The sequence below is a fragment of the Andrographis paniculata genome, unplaced genomic scaffold, assembly GCF_009805555.1.
Source record: "Andrographis paniculata isolate CXL003 unplaced genomic scaffold, ASM980555v1 Contig75END, whole genome shotgun sequence".
Lineage (NCBI taxonomy): Eukaryota > Viridiplantae > Streptophyta > Magnoliopsida > Lamiales > Acanthaceae > Andrographis > Andrographis paniculata.
Window position 1 is genome coordinate 1,605,976 of NW_026137612.1, and position 25,421 is coordinate 1,631,396.

Sequence of the window (25,421 nt, forward strand, 5' to 3'; positions counted from 1 at the left end):
TTAATTATTATGATTATTTTGATGTTATTTTTAGTTAATATATATGTTGTATTATTCCGTATATATTCAATTATTAAAATTTATATAGGTTAATATTTAAAAAGTTAAAATATTATTATATAAAAATATTATTAGATAATAAAAATATATAGAAATATGTATGGATAAATAATTTATTTTTATATTGATTATGTGTATTATTATATAATAAAAATATATAAAAATAAATAAATTATTGTGTATTTATAAAATAGTAAAGATAATGAGTTGAAAGTGATTTACTATAACGGGGAATAAATGAAATAATTTAAATATTAAGGTGGATATGACATGGATGAGAGAGATAAAAGAGATAATGAGGGAGAGGTAGTGACTATAAGAGATGCTCGAGCGGACCGGTGATATGGTTTGCCATTGTGTATGGGTATCAGAGCACAATAGTTTTGGATTTGTGTGTAGTTCGCATCACATCGTACTTTTAAGTGGTGTTGGCATCTGTAAACCGCGGTATAGATACATGCAACCATTGTTCGCCATGATTTTCAAATACGACCGAAGTAAACAGTTGTAACTAATATATTTTGAAATTACCTTTGACTTGGGAAGCCGGTATACTATGTTTATGTAATAGCCAACCCGTAACGGAATCATCTCATTAGGTGTTTAATAAATTTGATTGTTGAACTCCTTGTCGATGTGTTCATTTTGACCGGATATAATTGTTGATGCCGATTTTCAATAATAAAAAGTAAAATTCGAAAATAGAAATTATCTTCGAATTTGATAAAATAAATGCCTGAGATTAAGAATTTCTAGACACTATACGATACATAAATAAACTAGGAAACTAAATACTACAGACTCATAAAGTAAATGGTGATCCCCAAAAGCAATTCACTTGAATTTGATGTCGATTGAAGATGGTTTCTTTAGGTCATGAACAGGCCTATTTAAAACCCATGTCAACCGCCACAACCAAGTCGTGCCTTCATCTCCGTTTGCCGGTTGTAACTTCTCTCAACCGTCTAAAAACTGCTTTTCGCCCGACCTGCACACCTGCTGCTCCGTCTCCTCTTGCCCGCCTTCCACTTGTCTGACCTCCGTATTAATCATCTCTTCGCCCGACTTCATCTTGCCCGACCTATATACCGTCCGAGCTAGGTGCATATCATTTCCTTCATCCGTCCTCACCTTGCCCGACTTCATTTTGCCCGACCTATATGCCGTCCGACCTGGAAGCATATTATTTCATTCGTCTGTCCTCTCCTTGCCCGACTTCATTTCGCCCGACCTATATGACGCCCGACCTTCTCATGTCTGACCTCCGTGCCCGACCTTATCACATCCAATCTCCGTGCCCGACCTTATCACGTCCGATCTCCGTGTCCGACCTTATCTTGTCCGATCTCCGTGTCCGACCTTATCTTGTCCGACCTCCGTGCCCGACCTTATCACATCCGATCTCCGTGCCCGGCCTTATCATGTCTGACGTGATTTTGTAGTTGCAGCTTACTCTTTCTCGAGGTGGGATACCTTAACTCTTGATCATATCTGCTGTCTCTAGGTCCTCTCAATGCTCTAACGCCCACACCAAGGGTACTAGTGTGAAGAAATTCAAGTCCCGAGCTCCAATATTTACTATTGATTTCTCCCATTTTGTGTGCTTTTCGAACAATGATTTTATATACAACGGGCCATTATCAAGAAGTAGCATGAGAAGGACTGTCTCCGAGGGACAGTTGAACGAGCAACTTACATTGAATGTACAGAAATGGCTATAACAGAGTTTCTCTTTTCCGTGCCCGACCTTATCTTGTCCGACCTTTGTGCCCGACCTTATCACATCCGATCTCCGTGCCCGGCCTTATCATGTCCGACCTCCGTGCCCGACCTTATCACGTCCGATCTCCGTGCCCGACCTTATCTTTTTTATCACAGTTTTCTCCCGATGAAGCCTTTTTCTTAACAGCGCTTGGACTTATATTTGGACCCTTTTTTAAGGTCCTACTACTATTAACATACCCATTAGACTCTACATCAATCCTTAACCCAATTTAATAGACTCATTCTCAAAAACCCTACACATTGGTTTTTTGTGCTCAACAATAATTTTTTTGAGTTTTTATTTGTTGTGGGTGAATTTTATGTCATTAGATAGATCTTGAAGTTATCTTTTCAATGCCATTGACAAAGAGTAGATTAAATGTTGGACAAAAGAGATATGTTCAATTGATCTAAAATTTCACAATAGATAGTAATTTGAGTTAGCTATCCATTTCAACAAACGAGAGGTCAATCGGATGTTGGACAAGTGAGTTATAATCCAAATAGTATCTTAATGTCAAGATTGTACGATCACCGTATGGCCAAACGATTTTACAAAACGTGTTTTACATATGTTGATGAATTAAAAACCTCTGCAACTCTCATTTCTCCCCCATTTCGTCCTCTAACAGTGGATAAGGTTCATGGAAGGTTAGAATCACTTCATTTCATTTTAAGTCGATTTTTACGGTAAATTTTTCAGCTAAATCATATTTTTTGAATCATCTTTCCATCCTAAAGCATTATCCAAGTTTTGTTCCTCTTTCAATTGTGTAGTATCAGTTTTGGAATGAATTTTTCGATTTCATGTCATATTTGACTTGGTTTTGGTTAGTAAATAATGTATTTGAACCTTTTTTTTTTTTTTTCCGTTTAGCAATTGAATTTGATGTCAATTTTGAAAAATTGAGTTCAAGTACATTTTCTCCAAATTGATTTCTAAATTAGGGTTTTAAACTTAATTTGACATATGGAAGTGTTAATTGATGGAGTTTTTCATATATTATTGCAGTTAGACCTTAAATTATTTGATTTGAGATTTCGAAATTGTAAAATCGACGTCGTTTGAGCCGTACCCTAAATTTTCAGCCTTTTTTAAATGAGTTGAATTGAAAATGATTTATAAAAGGTACCCTAATTTTTCAGCCTTGTGAATGATTTTGGTAATTGTTGGATTGAGTTGGGATCATTTAGGAGCCGTCTGTGTGATTTTTATCCGAGTTACCAAGCTTTGTGCATTGTTATTGTTTAATGTTTGTTTTTAATTTTGGTTTAAGACTGTTTGGAGGTTCCAGCCGGTTTGGGGTTGTGTCATGTTTCCATTAGGCGAGATAAGTCTACGGTTGAAGGAAAAGGTTAAATTATATACGTTTGAAATGAATGGACCGTTATGATTATGCCTTCGTGATATTATAATACTAATTGCTAAATGGAGTTGATGTAATATATAATGTATATGATAAATTATTTGTTGAGTTATTGATGTTGTTAACGAACAAATAATTATTAGTAAATTGTATAAGCCGTGGATTTAACTATACTTAACTGTTGATTGACAAGTCAATTGGTAAATTATGTTAACTGTGAATTTGGCTAGACTTAGTCATTGATTGACAAGTCGATTGGTAAATTATATAAGCCGTAGATTTGACTAGACTTAGTCGTTGATTGACAAGTCGATTGGTAAATTATATTAGCGTGAATTTGGCTAGACTTAGTCGTTGATTGACAAGTCGATGGTAAATTGTATTAGTCATGAATTTGATTAGATTTAGCCGTTCATTGATAAGTCAATTGGTAAATTATATAATTTTTTTTTTCTTCCCTTGAGACCTATGAATTCCAGCTGTATTTATTCATAGTCATAGCGGGTTAATTTTGCTAAAAGTGAAAAGTAATATTCTCTCCGTCCAGCTACAAAGTATACATATTTCTATTTTGGGACGCCCAATTACAAAGTAATCATTTCATTAAATACCCCACTTTTTTCCACAAATACTCTTAGGGTGTGTTTGTTTAAAGGATTTGTGAAGATTTCCACTATTCATCCCATTTTTTTTCCCAAAAAACATCAAATCAAACACCTATTTTTCATTTTTTATATTATACTAAAAATCAATTTTACATTCAAAATATCACATCAACACCTATTTATATCACATCATAGAACTATTCAAATTCAAAATTTTTACTATTCAAATCCCAACTCAAAATCCAAACCCCCAAACAAACACACAACATCACATCATTACTTTTATATCAAAAAGCAAGGGCAAAAATGTCATTACACTACTTTTACCTACCCACTATAATTAAAATACTATTATTTCTCAAACTCTGCGCCAAAAGTAAATGTATACTTTATACGTGAACGGAGGGAGTATAAATTTATGTATTGTAATGTTAATAATATAATTATATTGAAATATTGATATACATATGTAGCTTGGGCGGAAAGTCCCTCTTGCTATGTGTTGTAAAATTATTATAGAGATAATAAATAAAAATATTAATTATATTTGTCATTATTTATATATATACACAAAATAGTGGTTAACGGATAATTAATATTTTTATTTGATATATCTATAATAATTTTACAACATAAATATATATATTTTTATTTATTTGTATAAAATTTTATTATGTAAAAATTTATATTTGAATATATTTTATTTAAACATAATTTTTAAAATATTTAAAAATATATTCTAAATATTTTTTAATAATATATATTGGGTTTGTTTGCCTAAAATTTTTTTATGACATTATTTTAATATATATATATATTTTATCTTTTCACAAAATTTAATATTTAATATAAAAATAGTTTTTATATTACCAATACAATTTTCTATATCGTTACAATAAAAAAATCTTTAAATTAAACACTAAAAAACAAATCCAATTCTTATAAAGATATTGAATTTGTTTATTTTGTGAAAATAAAAAAATATAATTTTTTCAAAAAATTAATATGTTACACGTATTCTTTTTATTATTTATATAATATTTGTATATTTTACATTAAAAATTATTAATTTAAATTAAAATACAAAACAAACAAATTCATATTTAAAATGAGACGTACGAAGTATCTATGATAATACTCCTTCCCTTTCCGATTCAGTGTTACAGGAATTTATGATAAATATAATTAATAAAAATAATTATTTTATACTATAAATAATTATAAATTAAAAATTTTAAAATAAAATTAAATTATATAATCAATTTAAAAAAAAAACGATGTGGGACGAAGAAGAACGAATGATACGAGAAGTGGGAGCCACGGAGTATAAAATTATAAGCGAGGCAGGTTGCCAAGTGACTGGAACCAATAAAATCTCGCCACGTTGTCATCGTGACGCGTCATCCAATAAGAGTTAATAGAGTGAAAATAGCTCCAACGAGAAGGATTAATTAAAACCATTCAAGGGCAATATCGTCTTTTCAAGATAACGAGCGTCCCCATCGAGAACGAGAGGTCTTGTCCTTGGTCAGTCTACTGCTGCTGTGTACAAACTACACGACCTCTCCCCACCGGAGTGAGCGTTTTTTATGAGCGAAATTGGAAATCTCAATCCCCAAACCCAAGAATCACGCCCCTCGATGGCGGCGCCGGTGGACCAACAACCCACCACTCTCCGGAACGCCTTCGGGAATGTCTTCTCCTTCTTCATTCTGCTGCTCATCGGCGTTATTGCTTTCTCGATCCGTCTTTTCTCTGTAAGCTCTCGTTTACTATGTTAATTGATGTGCATTCGTACACTTGCGGCGGATCGAGTCGCTGAGTGTGAAATTTATCTGGTTGGAAAGGAACTGAGGAGTTAGTTTGACTTTTTCTTGGCCCTGATAATGCGTATTACAGGGGTGAATTATCTGCGTAATTGTTTGCTGTTTTTTCTTAACTGAGAATCTTGAGTGCAGGTGATTAAGTACGAGAGCGTCATTCATGAATTCGATCCTTATTTCAACTACAGAGTGACACAGGTTTGTCTGGTTTTTGGTTACTGGATTTTTTTATTTTTATGTTTTGTTGCTCTGTTGTGCTGCAAGGTAAATTATTGTTTTAAAATGTTCCGTTTGGTATTCTGGATTATTTTTGGTGGAATATTGTTTTTGAAGCAAGTTAATTGAGTAAGATCATGTGTAGATGCTAAGCGTTGATAAATGAAAGGATTAGAACAGTTTGGAATCTCAAGAAAGTTGAATGCAGGGATATTCATATATACCTTGTTCGGTACAAAATTTCCTCTGAATGGGTATTGATGGTTTTGGGTGGATAAAAATGGAGAAATCCTAAAAGTTGGGAATATAGGAGCTTGGATTAGCTGGACCAGGAAGCATCACACTCTTAAAAATGTGTATTAAAAGAGGAATCTTTGGCCTCTGCTAACTGATTTCCTTCTTATAGCGCTTTATATATTAGCTGTGCGCTTAGTTATTGTTTAGTGGTTCATTTGAGAGTGATTCCTCATCTTATCTACTGATTTTATGTTGATTTGCTTGTTTTTGCGCCATAGTAATTTCCCACTCTATGTTTTTTTGCTTATATATTACGGAAGGTGATAATAATTTTCTTGATTTCAGTTTCTCACGAAAAGTGGAGTGTATGATTTCTGGAATTGGTTTGATGATAGAACATGGTATGGTCAGTCTTTGTCAGAACCAGCCTTTGCTTTGCGTTTTTACATTAAAATGTTTCAATTTCTTTGTATTGTCTTTGTTTCAAACTGAGTTTGTTTGTTACTCTTCTAGGTATCCTCTTGGACGTGTGATTGGTGGAACTGTTTATCCAGGACTTACTTTGACTGCTGGTACTATTTGGAGGTGGGTATTTGCGGATTTTGGTTTTTTTTTGTTACATAAATATGCATGAGAAAAATTCTTGATGAATGATATCTATTTATATAAATAATTATATATTTTTATAGAGGTCTTTACCCATGTAAGTATGAACAACTCTCCTTTTCTTTAATTTTAATTCATGGTTCTGTTATTGACATAATATTTTTTGGCAGGGTTTTACACGCCCTAAATATTCCTCTATCTGTGGAAACTGTCTGTGTGTTTACAGCTCCTATATTTTCAGCTTTTGCTTCTTGGGCAACATATCTTCTGACAAAGGTTCAACTCGATAAACTTACTATATTGTTTTGTATGGTACCCATGATGTGATTTACATTAAAGTTAAAATATCCATAAAATTTATCAGTAAAGCTTTCATTGACTAGGAAATCAAAGGTGCTGGTGCTGGGTTGACTGCTGCTGCTCTTTTAGCCATGGTAACTTTATTTTATTTCGTGAAAGTTGGAATTACATATTGCTTTCCTTCCTTGCAATAATTCTATGTTTTGTTCTAGTACATGCTCTTGTTTGATGTCTCATTGTTCTCATGGATGTGCCAACGATACAAGAGCAGTCACTTTTATTCTCGATGTGTCTAACCCATCATATATCAGATGTACCTGAACTTTACTCTTATTGGAATTATTTCATGTATATATATGTTTTTCCTTCTATTTTAGAGCGAATATTTGTTTCAGACTTGCAAATTGTTATAAGATAATTCACTGAATTTTAATTGAGTCGCTGCTCACGGTAATGATAATCAATGCTGATACTTAAGTCTACACCTTGGATATTATTTTCATGTTCTAGGTGAATATATAAGTTGAATTTCTTTTTCTGTGCCTTTTTAAAGTAGGAATGCATTTTAAAATTGGGCACTGTTAAAGACAGCATATGTAACGCTCAAAACTGTCATGACAATTAGTATATCTTTAATATGAAGCACTTGCATTTTTGTGGTTGATCAAATTGTATATACTTTCCAAAACAAGGGGAAAAGATTCCTCACAAATCACAATAAAGCTATATATTGCTTCTCTTTGGCAGTGCTGAGTTACTCTAGGTTCCAGCTACAGATAGTTAAAAGTTTCTGGCAGTTTTTATTGAGAGCATCCATATGGAATATTAAAATTTCAATACCTTGTTCCAGTCAAATTACATGACAAGGCTGGAATTTTCAAAGCAGCATACGACTGATTGTTTCATGTCTTATTGCATGGATATGCTTCTATCGTATATACCTGTCTTGTTGGAGGGATAATTTTATACCTTAAGATACCTGGTGTTTGATTAATCAATTTGCATAATCATAACATGGCTTTGTACTTTATTCCCACAGGTCCCTTCATATATTTCTCGATCTGTGGCTGGCAGCTATGATAATGAAGCTGTTGCTATTTTTGCATTGATCTTCACATTCTATCTTTATGTAAAGGTGACAATTTGACATTTTTTCTTCTTGATAATTTACATGCCGATCCCTTATATTTCTATTGAATGCAGACAGTGAACACTGGATCCCTTTTCTATGCTACTCTAAATGCTATAGCATACTTTTACATGGTGAATCTCCCAACTCCACACTCATTTCCTTTTAACTTAACCATGTTAGTATTGTTATCAAGTTTGTCGGAGGTACTTCACACTCATTTCCTTTTCAGGTTTGCTCCTGGGGAGGGTATACGTTTATAATAAATCTCATTCCAATGCATGTTCTGCTATGCATTGTAACTGGTCGCTATTCTCCACGCCTATACATTGCTTATGCTCCATTTGTAAGTAACTTCAATGCAAAAGCCACGTTGGTATTCTGTGTGAATTTGTATATTTGTCTCATCATGATTGCTGAAGATGGTTGTCATGCTAATTTAATCTATGTAGAAAAAGCCACATTAATCATGCATTAATACCTCAAAAATATAAATGACCTTATCCATTTGCTGTTTTTTAAATCAATGTTATTTGTTTTCTTTGACTTAGATATTTTATACTTAATCATGCATTAATACCTCAACAATATAAATGCAGGTCATTTTGGGAACATTGTTAGCAGCTTTAGTGCCTGTTGTAGGTTTTAATGCTCTCATGACATCAGAACATTTTGCCTCATTTCTGGTAAGTTGGCTGGGTATTGTATTTTGTCCTCTTATTGACTTAATATATCATTCTATATGTTTTTTTTTTCCGAGAATGGGCATATGTGAATGTTTGATAACAATACAATATTGATGTATAGCTCTTCAGAAATTGTTCTTTAATTCATATCTTAAATAATCTAGAGCCGAAGTTCCTCTTATTTTATTGTTGATCAGCATCTGGAGTGGTAAAAGTGACAAAACTGTTATGCATTATTGGCCAATATTTCAGTTCAATGGAAACTACTAACAATTAACAAGATTGTAACAGTAGTTTTTTTTTTTTATGTTGTCTGAAATAATTTGATTCAGTGTGTACAATTAAGGACAATCTATTGTAGAGAAGAGTCTATCAGGAAAGAGCTGACCTGAAAGATAGTCTTTGGATTTAGATTTCTAATGTTGTTTATGATATCCATAAAGCCTATGCTGTCTCTCTGGAATTTTGATGGCAATTTTCACATGTTTGTCTGTTGAGCCCATAATGCTGGATGGTGCTTTATTAAATGCAGAGGTTGCCAGAAATATTTTTGTTGTTGGAAAACTTTAAATTCAAGAAAATAAAAGAACACTCAGAAAAACGTTGTTGGAGAATATGACATTTGAAGAAGATGAGTTTAAATTATTGTAGGTGAATACAACATTTCAGGAGGGAAATTTTTTTTTTAAATGAATAGTGAAAACAGGGAATAGAAAACACAACCTAGCAAACCTAGTAAAACTTGCTGGTTTTCACTGGCAGAATGGCAAGAAGTGGCCGCTTGTTGACTGTGCCATAATGATCTGTATTCAGTGCTTCTAGATGCTATACCTTTTTATTTATTTTATTTGGGAAACTTTTTTGTTACAATGATCCATAGTTTAGGTGGTTGCCTTCATTTTATCAATGATTAGGTCTTAATTAATGACATACCTATGGATGTTGGTATTGTTCCTCATAACATAATTCATGTTTTTTTTTGGATGTTTATACTCAGGTCTTCATCATTTTACATGTTGTGGCTCTTGTTTATTATATCAAAGGAATTCTCTCACCCCAAATGTTTAAAGTAGCAGTCACTCTTGTTGTTTCGGTTGGGCTGTAAGCTTCTTCTCTATTTTTCTGTCAATTTTTTTATGTGCTAAATGGATGAAAGCATGGCATGGTTAACAGGAGTGCTATGGAATCTATAAGACAATTCGTATGTTATAATTTGTTTATATATACGTATATACATATTTTACAATGCTAATATTGCCTAAGGATCAGAGTCATTTGTCTGCAATAAAATTAGTAGGGCAGTCTCCATTGACTTAATAATGCTATCCAGGATCATTTGCTTTGCTGTCTTGGCTGTGCTAGTAGCCTTGGTAGCCTCAAGTCCAACAAAAGGATGGAGCGGACGAAGTCTGAGCCTTCTAGATCCGTAAGCACTTCTTATTTACTTCAAATAGTTGAAATTTAGACATCCAACCATGTATGATTTCCTCTCTCTACCTGCCATTATCGCCCCCAACACACGCACACACATTCCCTTTTATCTTTAGCCAAATTGCTATTTTTAAATATTGAAAATATGTGTTGCATAGGAAGATTGTTATTATTCTGAACATTAAAGTCATGTAATTTGAAATATGTATAACACAACGGAATACAGAGTATTCAGATTATACTCAGTATATAATTTGTCTCTACTATCAGTGTTGCTATCTTTATATGGAAATGCATTTATGGATAAGATACTTGGTTCCAATGCTTCTCTTTTTTATTTTGTGGCATTATCAGCTGAATCCATGATCTTTACAAGTGTGCTCTTGGTGAGATATAGGCATTCAGATTTTAACACAGTTTCTTGTTTTTCTGAGCTCTCATACCTTTGTTTTCTCCTTTGCCGAAACTCTTTCTATATATGTTTAAATTGCTATTGGCAGCTATTATTAGTCAATATGTTACTCAATTGTTATGAAATCATCCTTGATTTTCCCTGTGCAGCATCCTTTCCTGGATCAGAAACTTTGGTGCTAATAGCTTTAATATTTACTTTCTCCGGCATAGATTTGATGCAGTTAGAAACATACTTTTTTCCTGATTGCTACACTATGCAGTGTGTAAGTGTATACCTAGAGCTAAAATGTAGATGTTTTAATTATTTGTCTTTAATATTTGTGATCATTTGCTCTTATGACATTGCACTTACATTATCAAACGATTTAATTAGCACAATGTTTATTGCATCCTATATGCTAGATCTTGAATTCGCCAATGATGACATGAAAATTTGCTTTAATGTAATTTTGACACATCAATCTTTTTCTTTCCGGATATTCTCTCCCCTGGGACTGAGAACAGAACTTATGCTAGCAAATATATACCAATTATTGCAAGTGTCAGTGAGCATCAACCTCCTACATGGCCATCCTACTTCATGGATATTAATGTTTTGGCATTTTTGGTTCCAGCTGGCATTATTGTGAGTTCCCAGATATTTTTATTGATTTTCGTTTTTTCTTTGGTAGAGTTAATGTTATGCACCTTCATTTATTTATTCATTAATCTTCTACGCATGTTGGAATTTGCAGGCTTGCTTTTTGCCGCTGTCTGATGCAAGCGCATTTGCAGTCCTTTATATTGTTACGTCTGTATATTTTTCTGGTGTCATGGTATGAATACAAACATATATGCAAACAGAGTTTCTATCATCTGCATCATATATATGTATATTATCTTTTATGCTTCCTTACAATGTTAATTTTCCTTCGATGATACTAGGTGCGCCTAATGCTTGTACTTGCACCTGCGGCTTGTATAATGTCTGGGATTGCTCTTTCACAAGCCTTTGATGTTTTTACTAGATCAGTGAAATTTCAATTGTTTGGTAAAACAGAAAAGCCCCAGATTAATGTAAGTGAACAATTCATTCACAAATTGCATTATATTAAATAAAGGGGACTGAAATATTTTGATCTCCATAAGGCAGGGGATACCAGTAGTGTTACACAAAATGAGGTTGTGAAGCCTGAGAAAAGTGAGGAGACAGTAAAGGAGCGACCTTCTAGAAAAAGTAGGAAAAAGGAAAAGGAAAAGGAAAACATAGAGAAAGTTCCTTTGGTATCCCAGGTTGAAAAGAAGCTTCTCGTTCTACCCTTGGAGGCTTCAGTGATTTCTCTTTTCTTACTTGTCTTGCTGGGAGCATTTTATGTGGTATGTTCAGATGCTGATGTAACCATCTTTTATTTTTTCATTATCACGAACTTGTCATAGAAGAATTATCTGTCTATTGTAGTGCAGAGTGGGGGTATATTTATCCCTGAATTTGTGTTTGCTTACGTGGTTATTGCATTGTTGATTTGATATGTTTATTCACATAAATGCATTTACTTTATAGATTCTAAAATCAATATAGTTCACAGGCTGGGAGAGGACACAGGTTTGTTATTAAATCCAGATTAAAAGAAAGAAAAATCATATTCTAGATTATTGCTTGACATATTATGGTTACTTTTATAGCAATATTTTTAATTAGAACTTATAGTCAGTGGTTGCCCTCCTAGCAAGTTCTCGGTAGTAAAGCCTCAAAGAGTTGACGATAAATATTCTGTGTTTTTCTATTGATATTAGATGTCAGATTTATCTGGATACAGTTCCTCAATAAAAGTAAATGTGGTTTTATGGAAAATAACTACCATTAGTTCCTGATACCTATCTTGTTGTTGGCTGATCATTATTATGACAGTTAAACTTTTGACCTGTACAGTTAATTAGAAAATATCCTTGGTGCAGGTTCATTGTGTCTGGGCTGCAGCTGAGGCTTATTCTGCCCCATCCATTGTCCTAACCTCTCGTTCCCATGATGGCCTTCATGTCTTTGATGACTTTAGAGAGGCATATGGTTGGTTGCGCCATAACACTGAGGTGGATGATAAAGTAAGCTGATCTGCCCAATGATTTTATATTCATGGCCTGTTATTTCTTGCAAATGTTTGCATTCATATTAGAATCTGCACTATATCTGGTTGCGCCATAGCGATTAATTATAAAGGTTCAACATTTTGCCTAGAAAAATTCTAAGTAAAATGATTGGTTTTAAGCATTAGTTTGTTTTCTACCACGAGTTAGACTCGCATTCACTAAGTATCCTATATAATTTATTAGCATGGTTTGAAGTACCTATTACCTCTGCATGCCAATAATTTGTTTCTTCCGAACTTCCAAAGGCTTACATTGGATTGTATCAAGTTGCTGATTTCATTTTTTCTCCAGGTTGCATCTTGGTGGGACTATGGTTACCAAACAACAGCAATGGCTAACCGCACAGTTATTGTCGATAATAATACCTGGAACAACACACATATTGCAACCGTTGGAACTGCTATGTCCTCTCCTGAAAAGGCTGCTTGGGAGATATTTAACTCATTGGATGTAAAATATGTTTTAGTTGTTTTTGGAGGTTGGTGTTTTATGCTCTTATCCCGATAGATTTTTCCCAATGAAATATTTCTTCATTGATTGTCTCCTTGTTTCAGGTCTTGTTGGATATCCTAGTGACGACATTAATAAGTTTCTGTGGATGGTTCGGATAGGTGGAGGTGTATTTCCTCACATCAAGGAACCTGATTATTTAGTGAGTTATATTTACATCGAATAGCACCTTACTGACGCACATTTATATTTACCTGGAATAACCGAGCTTTATATAACTAATCAACCTGTTATGGTGTCTAATAGAGAGATGGTCAGTACCGGATTGATGCTCAAGCAACTCCGACAATGCTCAACTGCCTGATGTATAAACTTTCATATTACAGGTGCGACTTTCTTGGGTGCATACATTTTCTGTCTTTTGCTTTTCTGCTCGGAAAGATCTATCATGTTCATTGCTTTTCTTGTAGATTTGTGGAGACAGATGGTAAAGGTTTCGACCGGGTCCGACACACTGAAATTGGGAAAAAGTATTTTAAGCTCACCCACTTCGAAGAGGTAATCCTGACACGGCAATACTCAATCCGGATTAAATTTTTAGATGAGATAGTCATTTAATATTTTATATATATCGTTTTCCGTTGCCATGCTCATTAATTTATATTTATTTAAATTAAGTAAAAAGTGTCCCGAGTTGTAAAACTACTGGATATGCATAGAGTTTTCATCGTTGTAAGATGTAAGAATTCAGCCTCTACACCCGACAAGAGACTGAGTAGAATCCAACTGTAGAAGAAATCAACCAACAATATGTTTTTTATTACTTTGCGGTATATGTATTAATCAATCTTTTTGTGTAATGGTGTTTCAAAACATCTTTAGGTGTTCACCACTCACCACTGGATGGTTCGAATATACAAGCTGAAGCCTCCGAGGAACAGAACCCGTGGGAAGAACAAGAAATTGAAATCCGTGAGTCGACCAACCATAACATGTCATGAACCCACCCGGTACATAATGTATTGAATGAATATAGCTGACTTAAGTCTTTTGCCTTATTGAGCAGAAAACAAGCTCTACGACGTCGAAACGGGGTAGAGCAACAAAGAGGAATCCATGGAGTTAAGAAGAAAGAGATTTGCAATTGCTTCATTCCTATAATGAATGAATGAATGTGTATCATCATCGTCATCATCAAGGAATAGAAAGAGATGTAAGATGTAAGGTAGCCAACGATTTTGCTTGCAGTCTCACCTTACCTTACCTTACCTTTTTTGTCATTTTAATCAATGTTGGGATCAATAGGCTAATGGACGGACTATAACAATATTCGATTTGGTTGAGAAATCATCATTATCTCACCTTTTGTGCTTGGATTGGAAGAAAATTTGATTTCCGGCCTTAAACTTATTACGGGGAGGATCGGTAGGTTTCCGAGCGACTCTTCGGTGGTATGAGATGAATTTTGGAAAAGACAAAACTAGTGAGTTGGAAAAAGAAAAAACTGGTTAGTCGAAAAAAAGACGCCCAAATGAATTGTATTGATTCAGGTCGAATTAACATTATTTCTACAAAACTAAATCAAGAAAAGAAAATAAAGAAAGAAAAAGAGAGATTTGTTGTGGATGAATTGACTATCTTGCTCACGTTTGGTGATATAATGATTATCATCTTCAATTGTATTTTCTTCTCCATAATCACTTTAATTAACACTTTGATTGTATCATTATGATTTTGTTAATGGCAATTCATTCCAAAGTTCTATAAATCTCATTCATTCCTTTATTTCAAAGTTAAATGTTGCTCATTATCTTCTATGAATCACCAAATCCTAATTCCTTGTCGTCGAAGTTGCTCCATTACTTTCATTTCTTCATTGATTGCTTCTCCATAATTGCTTTCATGACACTCACTTTAATTGTGTCATTATGGCTTTGTTAATGACAATTTATTTCAAAGTTTCACCAACCTCGTTCATTCCTCTATTCCAATCGCCACACCTTATTAGTCACCGATCGAGCTAGTTTTTCCATTTGTCTTGCATTTTTTTGGGCCGTCGCTAATCATTACCCATCGTTGATTGATTCAATTCAGATGTTTGAATCTGATGCTAATAAAATTATATTGCGTCAGCCTAAGTTGTTTCAATCCGATTGATCAAAATTCTTCGGAATCGGCCCGCCATTATTGATGGAATTGTTGTGTGGCAACATAATAACTTCTTATATTTTACACAATATTGAAATATTAGATATGAAATAGATATTGTGACATATACATACCTGAATTGCCAAAGGAGAAAAGCCGATTAACTTGCCACAAGAAATTATAGCTCACCATAATAAGTTTTCATCAATTGGTTCGATTTGGCAACCAATCGTACCAAAAAATGCCTCACTAAAGTTGACGACAACATTTGATGCCAATTCTATATAACGACTAATGCAACTAGACTCAATCTCATCATAACCTCACTTCTCAACATGATTGAAATGATCAATTCAAAATTAGACCTCATAGGCGATGGTTTGGTCGGTCAACAATCTATTTTAATCGAAATAGAGGCTCAACCAGCTTTCTTTCCAGCATGAAATTTCCCTCAATAAAGCAATTACAACATCGAAGAGTCAAACTTTTTAACTGCAAGCGATCATGATCAAAAGGTTGTGCTCAAATCAAGTTTGTTTCATTCCCTTCCATCATCTCGCTAAGGTCTATTTTCAGCAATGTATCTTGCTCCCGGAGCGTTAGCGATTTTCTCAAATTTGAAAGGAACAACTCAAGTCTTTTAGTTTTTTTCATGTTCAAATAACATCATTGAATTTTCGCTTAGGCTGCCCTCTGCTCACCCACGGCCTTATTTCAAAGCCCGTTGAGATAAAATGCACTCCATGTCCATCTTTTCATTGCACAACTTATCAAATTCTTGTTTAACAACTTTCTCATTGACTTCAATTTTTCCTTCTAATTTTTCATTGTCTTCATGAGTCGCAACTTTTTCCATCATGTCAAACAACAAGTTTGAACATGACCGGTATCCACTTTTGGATTGTCAACTGAGTTGTCGACAATCAAACACTAATTGGAACCTATTTTTGCTTGATAGGTTTGATGATTGCTCCAAAAGCTCGATCAAATTTCATTTGACTTTTGGCGATCAAGTTGAACTCATTTTCTCTCATGGCAACTTTTGATTTACTCATATTTTCTCGATGCTGCCCATTTTCTTTTTCCGCAGCTCGTTTGAAAATTAAGTTGAACTCTTTTTTTGCTCATGAAGAATAATGGCTTGCTCTTCTCTCGCCGCCATCTATTTTCTTTGGCCGCAACCTTTTTTATGATCAAACTGAAGTCTTTTTGGCTAATGGCGACTAGTAATATAATCATATTCTTTCGCCATTTTCCATTTCTCTTCGTTGTAGCACATCTTATCAACTCTTCGGGCCAATCTTTTAGGTTGATTATCTGATTCTTTTAGCATGCGTTCATCTTGAATTTTCTTCTCTATTTTTTTTTTTGACGGCGTCTCTTTTGTGCCCGTGTCAAGCACTTTGGCACTTGAACTGATGGTATCTTACAATTCACAAATCATTCATCCAACTATAGTACAATTGGCAGTTTCCTTATTGAATGAGAGCGAATATTTTCCCGATCGAAAATAGTGACATCATAGGTATTGTCATATTTCTTAGCGTCAATTTTCACAATCATTGTTGATGGGCTCAAATATTCTTTTAGCGTTTGCTTGTCCATCAACGACATAACATTCACTCCCACCACACTCACCCTCTATCTTCATGTTTTGCTCTTTTAGTTCAACAAGATCTTCATCATCGATGATGATGAAAACATGATCGGCGAGCTTACATTGATTGTCGGACTTCACTTCATCTATCATTTACTTAGCCTAAACAACACGAGCGGCAAGCTATTGGAAATCGTCAAAATTATGCAATGTCAATTCTTCTTTTAAGTTGTGGGTGCAAATTTCTCACCACTATATGTGCCACTTGAGAATCCGTGATTCATACACTGCAATGAATTTTCATATGTCAAAAGCGCTCAATATATGTTGCTATTGATTCGTCAACTTGTTGTTGTCTTAATCAAATCAAGCAACGTAACTTCAACCGGCTGGCTATAAAATCGATCATGAAATGCCCTCTCTATCTCTTTCCACGACCATGTGGAGTTTGGTGGTAACACCAAATACCAATTAAATATGGTAGCGAGAACATTTGAAAGTTATGCCAATTTCTAATTTCACCACATTGTGCAATAAAATGGCTCACATGTTCTTGAACGCCGATCTTCCGAAAAAGAGTAAATTTAGGCATTTCGGTGTCATGTGGAAATAGCATCATTTTGCCTACCCAATCGGGATAAGACTGATGATATGATGATCAATCATTTGAGCTTAGGTGATAGGAATTGCCTCTGTCAACCTTTGTGGATCGATGACGGTTTGAGACACCGGAGGGGCTGACGGACAAACTTGCTGCCCTCAAAATATTGTACCAACAGTGTTAAGACCACTCACTGGAAAAACAATCGGTGGCTAACAGTTGGAAATAATTGGCCATTGGGGCATCAAACTGTCGCTGCCTCTAAAAGGCTGATGCTCCGAACCCAACGGTGGAATTAAGGGTGTTGAATCAACGGGGTTATAATCGCTAGTCGATGGAATTAAAGACGGTTGTTTCTCTTGAAATTTTTGTTGAAAGTAATGGCTGCTTAAGTCATCAAATGATCGTTGCCCCTCAATAAATTGTTGCTGAGCGACTTCTTGCTTGAGGAACAAACGATTTCTGTTAACCGCCAAATATTGTATTCAAGGTCGTTACAACGTCGCCTGGGCGTCCTAGTGGTGTATCATCACCTCCAGAATAAGTCGCCTCGCCGTTTGGCGAGGCTGGCGTCTAGGCATCACTTTGGCGACACCACTCCGCCAAGGCGACGCCATACGGCGCCAAGAAGAAGCTTTGAAGCTTTGGGCCCTAAATCTATTTTAAAACTAGATTAAACTCATTCTAAAATTAACCCACCTCTAAATCCATTCTTAAAATTTGAATCCCAACCCTAAATGATTTAAACCCAACCTTATCTTGTGTGGTTAATCTCTCCCTCAAGTCTCTCTTGCTGCCACCATCCACGTCTTCAGTTTCGCCTTAAGAAGCTTTTGGGTATGTTTCTTAAGTGTAATGAGAAGACTCAATAGTAGATATTATATATATATATTATAAATAGTAGTTCAGAGGGTTTGCACTCCTCCCATCCGGGAAAATTAGCCTATTTGGGCTCGGCACGCGAATTAAGAAAAAATAAATATTTTATTAAAAAAGTAAAAAAAAAATAAAAAGATTGTTGGGAGTATTTTTGAAAATTTAGTTAGTAATTAAAGAGAATGAAAGAAAGAAAATGTAATAAAGTTAGTGGTATTTATTGTAAATAAATGTTGAATGAAATATAATAATTAAATAGTGACATTATGACTTGTTCGAATATAGTAATTAAATAAATTTAACGTACAGACAAAAAAAAAAGTGAAAATAAATTTAACGGACATAATGAGTATTATATATATACCATTGTATAATATAAATTTGTTTATTTATTTATTTACGTACATTGTACTGCACTACTAGTACTAAGTTATACTTCCTTCGTCCACTTACAATATTTACATTTATTTTTGACGCGGTGTTTAAGAAATAATAGTATTTTAATTATAGTGAGTAGTTAAAAGTAGTGTAATGACATTTTTGCCCTTATTTTTTTTGTGTAAAAGTAATGATGTGATGTAAAGTAAAGGTATTTGTGGAAAAAAAAGTGGGGTATTTAATGAAATATTAACTTTGTAATTTGACGTCCCAAAATAAAAATATGTAAACATTGTAAGTGGACGAAGGAAGTATTATTTAATATTAGTGTCTAGTGTAGACTGCTAACATATATATATATATATAGATATAATCTATTAGTAAGGATAAGAGCTACATATATTATATATGTATTATATATATTGGATGAAAGAGAGATGGTAGGACATTTCTTTACTTTTTTTTTTTTAATCCGGATGGTAGGTATTTTCATTTTTTTTATAATTCATAATTTAACTTTTTTATTTCATTGATTTTATTTTTAAGTATGTTTGATTTTTATATTATTTATATTCATGTTTTAATAATTGACCTATTACTTGTACATCTTATTTTATATAAATTTTTGTACTAATTCTAATTTAATGACCGATAACAAAAATGTCCAAGATTTATCAAAGAATCCAACAAGAAATACTAAATCATCTGATCTATGATAGAAGTATGGATTTTGGCCGGATTTGAATAACAAATATTTAATATAATGTATTCTGTGTCATAGACAAATACATTATGGAATCAAGAGGTTAAAACAACATTTAATTGGGAGTTACAAAGTTGTTGTTAAGTACCCTAACACCACCGAAGAAAGTTGTAAGGTAACACATCAATTTATGAGTAATTTAAGAAATTCGTAAGGTAACACATCAATTAAGTACCCTAACACCACTTAAGAAATTCGTAAGATAACACATCAATTTATGAGCAATAAATTGATGAATAAGGCATCACAGGGTGCTACTGAATTTGATTACTTTGAGGATAACGAAGACAATGAAGATTTAGAAGAAAATCAATCTATGGGTGCTACGAATTCATCTTCTAAGGGTCTGTTTGTTTCAAATGAGATGAATGAATTTAATGGACAGGAGGAGAGGCGAAGGGATGAGAGAGAATATTAAAATTGTAATATTGTGTTTGGTTCATATAGAAGGGAAGAGAGACGAGGCAAGAAAAAATAATATTTTTGTATTTGGTTAGGCAAGTGGGGAAAAAAATAGAATAATTTTACTATTCTACCCTTATATTATATAAATAAAGAAAAATAAAAGTATTCAATAAAATTTTATTAATTTCTTCGTAAAGCATAACATAATATTTGTCTAATATAATAAAACAAAAACTACATTATAAAGTATCGGAAGAACCAAATATCATATACATAATGACCAATTTATGTGCTCCGGGTGGACATTCAACAATCACTCGAAGTTGGTCTGGATTATTCATAAGAAAACAATATATCTGAGCTCATCGTGTTGTTTCAATTCCACATTCCTTAATCAAATTCCAAGTTCTTCTCCTGAAAGTGGACATATTTTGCTATTCACTTTTTTTTTTTTTTTCATTATTGTATTACCGTGTTCTATTGTCTGCGCTACTTGCGCTACTTCTTTTAATCCTTCACTGATCTCCTCAATTTCATTAACTTTCTCCTTGAGCTTCTTCTATTTTTTTTTTCCATTAGTTGCGCAACGAGTATTACTTTCATGAGTTGAGAAATTGTCCATATCATCATTAGAAAATGCATCATTCTAATATAAAGTGACTTTGTTCTAAAAGACAAGATTGTCTACGTCTTCAATGCTATTATTTTTTTTTTAGTGGTTAGATGTTGACACCTTCTTATCATAAATGCAGTTTCAACACCCTCTCCCGTTGTTCGATCATTACCATAAAGAATCACAATTTTTTCATAATTTGAAAATTGGAGTATTTTTCCAATACGCAGCCTTAGGTTTTGATTGCAAAAAGAATAAATGAATTAGTCACACAATAATTAGATAAATTTAATAAAAATATTTATAATAAAAAAATATAAAATTATAAAACAAACATCTTTTAAAGCACTCCAAACTTCTGGTTCGGCATCCCATGATTGAGTAGAAGGGGTCCAAGCAAATTTACTCAAACCATTTTTACATATATCATAAACCTCAGAAAAAAATTTCTTCAATGCCTTCCAATGATTTTTGACCTTCTCTTTGTCAATATTCATACTGAAAATAGCATTTAACTCATTAACAATATTTTGATACGCTGTAAAAGTGAAAGAACCATTAACTTTGTTTCTTTCATTGAACTTGTGCAAGAATACATCAATGAGAGCACCATCCATTGTTGTGTCTAATTAAAATTAGTTGGTGATTATCTTTAGATGGCATGCTGCTATTTAAATAATTATACTAAGATATAAATATGTCAACAAAATAAGTAAGATAATATACAATAAATTATTAATGAACATAATTCAATGTCACGAATACAATTAAATTTAACAAAAAAAAAAAAACCTTATTAAAAAGACCAAAAAAGCTAAAATTAAAACAAAAGTGGAAAAGATATATAAAAAGTTGCATATTATTTATCTAAATGACGATCAAGATCATATTTTAACCTTATTTGATTAGCTATAACATCTCTTACAAGCTCACCCTAAGCCGCTTAATCACTTTCACTTCCTAAAGTATCATCATTGCTATCAAACACTATTTCAATATCAAGTTCAACATCTACTTCAGCTATAAGATCTTCGTCGGGATCCATGGTCATAAGGTAATTGTGAAGAATACAACATGCAATAATGATTTGACTTTGTGTTTTGACTCCATAAGTAGGCTATGTGGAATTTGATAAAATTGCAAATCTTTTTCTAGTACACCGAAACGCTCTTTTGATTGCATTGCGTAATGATGTATGACGGAGATTGAAAAATTCTCTATAATTTTGAGGCGGATCCCGTGTCGAATATTCTTTCAAATGATACGAACCCCTCTATATAGTGTAATAAGTCTTTTTGTCAACATAAAGCCAACATCAACAAGATAATATTTTCCTATAATTAATACAAACAACCAATATAACTATTTTCAATCAAATATAAATAATTAATATGACTTATCATATTAATTACCTTGAGGTATTTTGAGTTTATCTTCACGTGTTAATACATTTTTTTTAATAATTCTTGAATAAGAAACTGTCTTCTCATCCAGTAAGCACATAAATGAACTTTAAGTCAAAAGTACACGCAACTAACACATTTTGTGTTGGAAACCCACACAATTCTAACATTATATATTTTTATTAATATAATATAAAAATTTAAAAATTATATAATTGCATATTAAGTATTATTACCTTAAAGTAGGAAAAAAACCTACAACTTTTAAAAACTTGCACTACAACAAAAAATTATTTTTGTAACAAAACTTTTTTGTCTCTAAATCTATTTTTTTTCGTTACTAATGACAATATAGACAAAATTAGGAATGAAATTAGGTTAGCTACGTGAACTTTAGGGACGGAATTCCGTTACAAATATATTATTTTTTTGTACTATTGAATGAATAGTTGAGCCATTAGGTTGTACAAAAAACTTTGCTTCTAGTTCAATGATAGCTTTCAGCACCGGAGATGAAGACTAATCGTCACATTAGAGCGACGGAATCAAAAGTTAACTTCACGGGTTTTAGCATTGTGTGTTAATATATAAATATTTTTCGCTACTTGTTCTTCCATACTTGACCAACGTGTTTGTTGCAATCCACCATCTATTTCTAAGATTTGACACAATGATATGAAAGTTTGATGACCCATTTTTAAAATATTCCTACTAGTTTCACTACTAATTTGTCTCATTATTTCTTTACATATTCTTTCCCGCTCTGCGCTCAAACTATAACCTATTCTCTTTTGTTATTCATTCTAATAAACTGATAATTTGCAATAAAGCATGCAAAAGCCCGTCGACGAATATCAAATCATCTTATAATTTTATTTTCCATCTACAATTAAAAAAAATAAAAAAGGAAAATATATACTATGTATTTTAAGAAATTTAGTTTTATTCAAAAACTTGTGAAAGATTATATATTTATTACATCAATGTAATGGAGTATAGTAAATCTTTTGAGTTAAGAAATCTTGTAGATAAAAAAAACTATACGTAATATTAGACAATTAATCAAAAAAAAAATAAGTAAGGAAGCAAAACAATTATTATAAAAATTTAATCACCACAAAGTAAAAAGTTGATGATAAAGTGAATATATATAATAGTGCAACTATAAAATAAAGGATATATCACTATTATAGTTGTTTTTTTATTTTGAAAAAAAAAATTAAATATTGTTAAATTAATATCAACAAATCTACAAAGATTAATACAAAATATATTTTTCTTAAAGAAATGATATTTTTAAAAAAAAAAAAAATCATAACTTTTTATATATATTCATATATTTTCTCCGTCCACTTACAATGTTTACATTTATTTTTGGTGCGGTGTTTAAGAAATAATAGTATTTTAATTATAGTGAGTAGTTAAAAGTAGTGTAATGATATTTTTGCCATTATTTTTTTGTGTCAAAGTAAGAATGTGATGTAAAGTAAGGGTATTTGTGGAAAAAAATGGGGTATTTAATGAAATATTAACTTTGTAATTAGACGTCTTAAAATAAAAATATGTAAACATTGTAAGTAGACGGAGAAAGTATTACAAAATAAATTATCTCTTTTTTGTTAAAGAAAATGTTAATTTGATAGTCATTTCAAATATATAAAATTTTAATACTACTATATTTCATATCAGTTTTATTTTTATTTTTAATTATATAATTTTAAACAAATAATATGTGAAAGAATATAACAATCTAACACTTAAATTAATTTATTTTTTAAAAATTTTATTTATCCGACTAATAGAATTTTGTTCACTTTTTTTTTTTTTTTTTTATCTATTTCTTAAAATTTTATTATTTTTAAAATATAATAAAAATACAATAGTAATAATATTATTATTATGAAAAACTAGATATTTTATAAATAATATTAATAATATAATATTGTATTAATGGCGGGACCGAAAACAAGTTTTAAAAAAATTATAAAAAATAAAAAAAAAATTACTGTGGAATATATAATATTTTAATAAAATATTTTATCAGTGGCTGAACTCAAAAATTATTTTTTATATTTTTAAAGGAAAATTACATGTCACCGTCCTCAAATATATATACGATTATTACTCCCCCGTCCCATATATCATGTCCACGTTGCCGTTTATGTCCGTCCCATGTACCATGTCACTTTCCCTTTTTATAAAATGATTATACACTTTAATCTCATTTTAAACTTTTTAATTTTATTTTTTTAAATTTTAATTAAACTAATTAATTATTTTAATCTTAATCTTAATTTATAATTATTTATATTATAAAATAATTATCTTCACTAATATATTCTTAATTATCTACTAATTACATTCTTTCTAAAATACTGTATCTATGTATGTGAGACGGAAATAGTATTATTATTATAATAAATTATAACAAATTATTAAGTGATAATGATAATAACGTATTTGATAGGATGTAAGAATAATATAATAATATATATATATATATATAAACGAATTAACAAAATGTATATGTGGTGACATGGTCTTTTTACATTTTTTTTTAAAAAAAAACACACTTCATAATAATATAATTAAATAAAAAATTCTATAATAGGACATCAAACACAGAAGAAATACATAAAAAATTACAAATCAATGTTTATGAAAATTAATATGATAAAAAATATTCAATATACCTTACACTCTATGTGTATTCGATTCAGAAGTGTTGATGTAATTTTTCAACAAAAATAAAGTAAAATTCAAAGATATAGAAAATATCCTTAAACTTGATTAATTAGTGCCTGAGATTAGGAATCTCTAAACACTGTACGGAAACAGAAAATAAACTGGAAAATAAAAGACTGAAATTTAAAGTGGTGATCCCCAAATCTGACTTTGCTTTGTTGAAGTTGATTGAAGATCCCTCGCCAAACGATGATTCAAATCCTTAAATATTCCCTGGGAAACCGTACTGAAAACCGTCACCCGAACGGTTACAACGTCTCCTTCTCAACCGTCTTCCAACCTTTCTCATGCTGACACGTGTCCCCAGCAGACCAAAATTCCCTATATTTCGCTCCTTGAGCCGACCACAAACCTTCCGCTCTTTTGGCCCGACTTCGTCCTTCGTCCGACCTACTTCTTCGCCCGACCCCACTTGGGCCGACCTCCATATCAACCGCCCCCTTGTCTTTGATCAAAGGCCTCCGCGTTTGTCCGACTCCGCCTTCTATCCGACCTACAGTTTACCCGACCTGCGGATATCCTATCTCGACAACTTTTCCGTCTCGAAGACCTTCCGACTTGAGGTCTTTCCGTCTTGCGGACCTCCCGACCTGAAGACCTTCCGACTTGAGGTCTTTCCGTCTTGCGGACCTCCCGACCTGAAGACCTTCCGACTTGAGGTCTTTCCGTCTTGCGGATCT

At 32.5% G+C, this 25,421-nt stretch overlaps 1 protein-coding gene across 1 annotated transcript; it reads left to right on the plus strand.

Moving 5' to 3' along the window:
- Positions 1-5,296: 5,296 nt before the first annotated feature.
- LOC127266327 (dolichyl-diphosphooligosaccharide--protein glycosyltransferase subunit STT3A) lies at positions 5,297-14,571 on the plus strand. The gene is made up of 23 exons (XM_051296539.1): positions 5,297-5,553; positions 5,755-5,817; positions 6,418-6,473; positions 6,586-6,657; positions 6,849-6,954; positions 7,062-7,112; positions 8,018-8,113; positions 8,182-8,241; positions 8,340-8,453; positions 8,707-8,793; positions 9,791-9,894; positions 10,124-10,219; positions 11,143-11,263; positions 11,373-11,453; positions 11,563-11,694; positions 11,767-11,994; positions 12,574-12,717; positions 13,054-13,240; positions 13,317-13,414; positions 13,519-13,598; positions 13,683-13,770; positions 14,095-14,184; positions 14,279-14,571. Exons 1-23 carry the CDS (start codon positions 5,386-5,388, stop codon positions 14,336-14,338), a joined length of 2,382 nt encoding a protein of 793 aa, XP_051152496.1. The 5' UTR covers positions 5,297-5,385; the 3' UTR covers positions 14,339-14,571.
- The last annotated feature ends 10,850 nt before the right edge of the window (positions 14,572-25,421 follow it).

Coding starts and splice junctions, on each gene's coding strand:
- LOC127266327 (XM_051296539.1), top strand. CDS start 5,386: ATGAGCGAAATTGGAAATCTCAATCCCCAAACCCAAGAATCACGCCCC. Junction 5,818..6,417: donor TCAACTACAGAGTGACACAG/GTTTGTCTGGTT, acceptor TCTTGATTTCAG/TTTCTCACGAAAAGTGGAGT. Junction 6,474..6,585: donor TGGTTTGATGATAGAACATG/GTATGGTCAGTC, acceptor TTACTCTTCTAG/GTATCCTCTTGGACGTGTGA.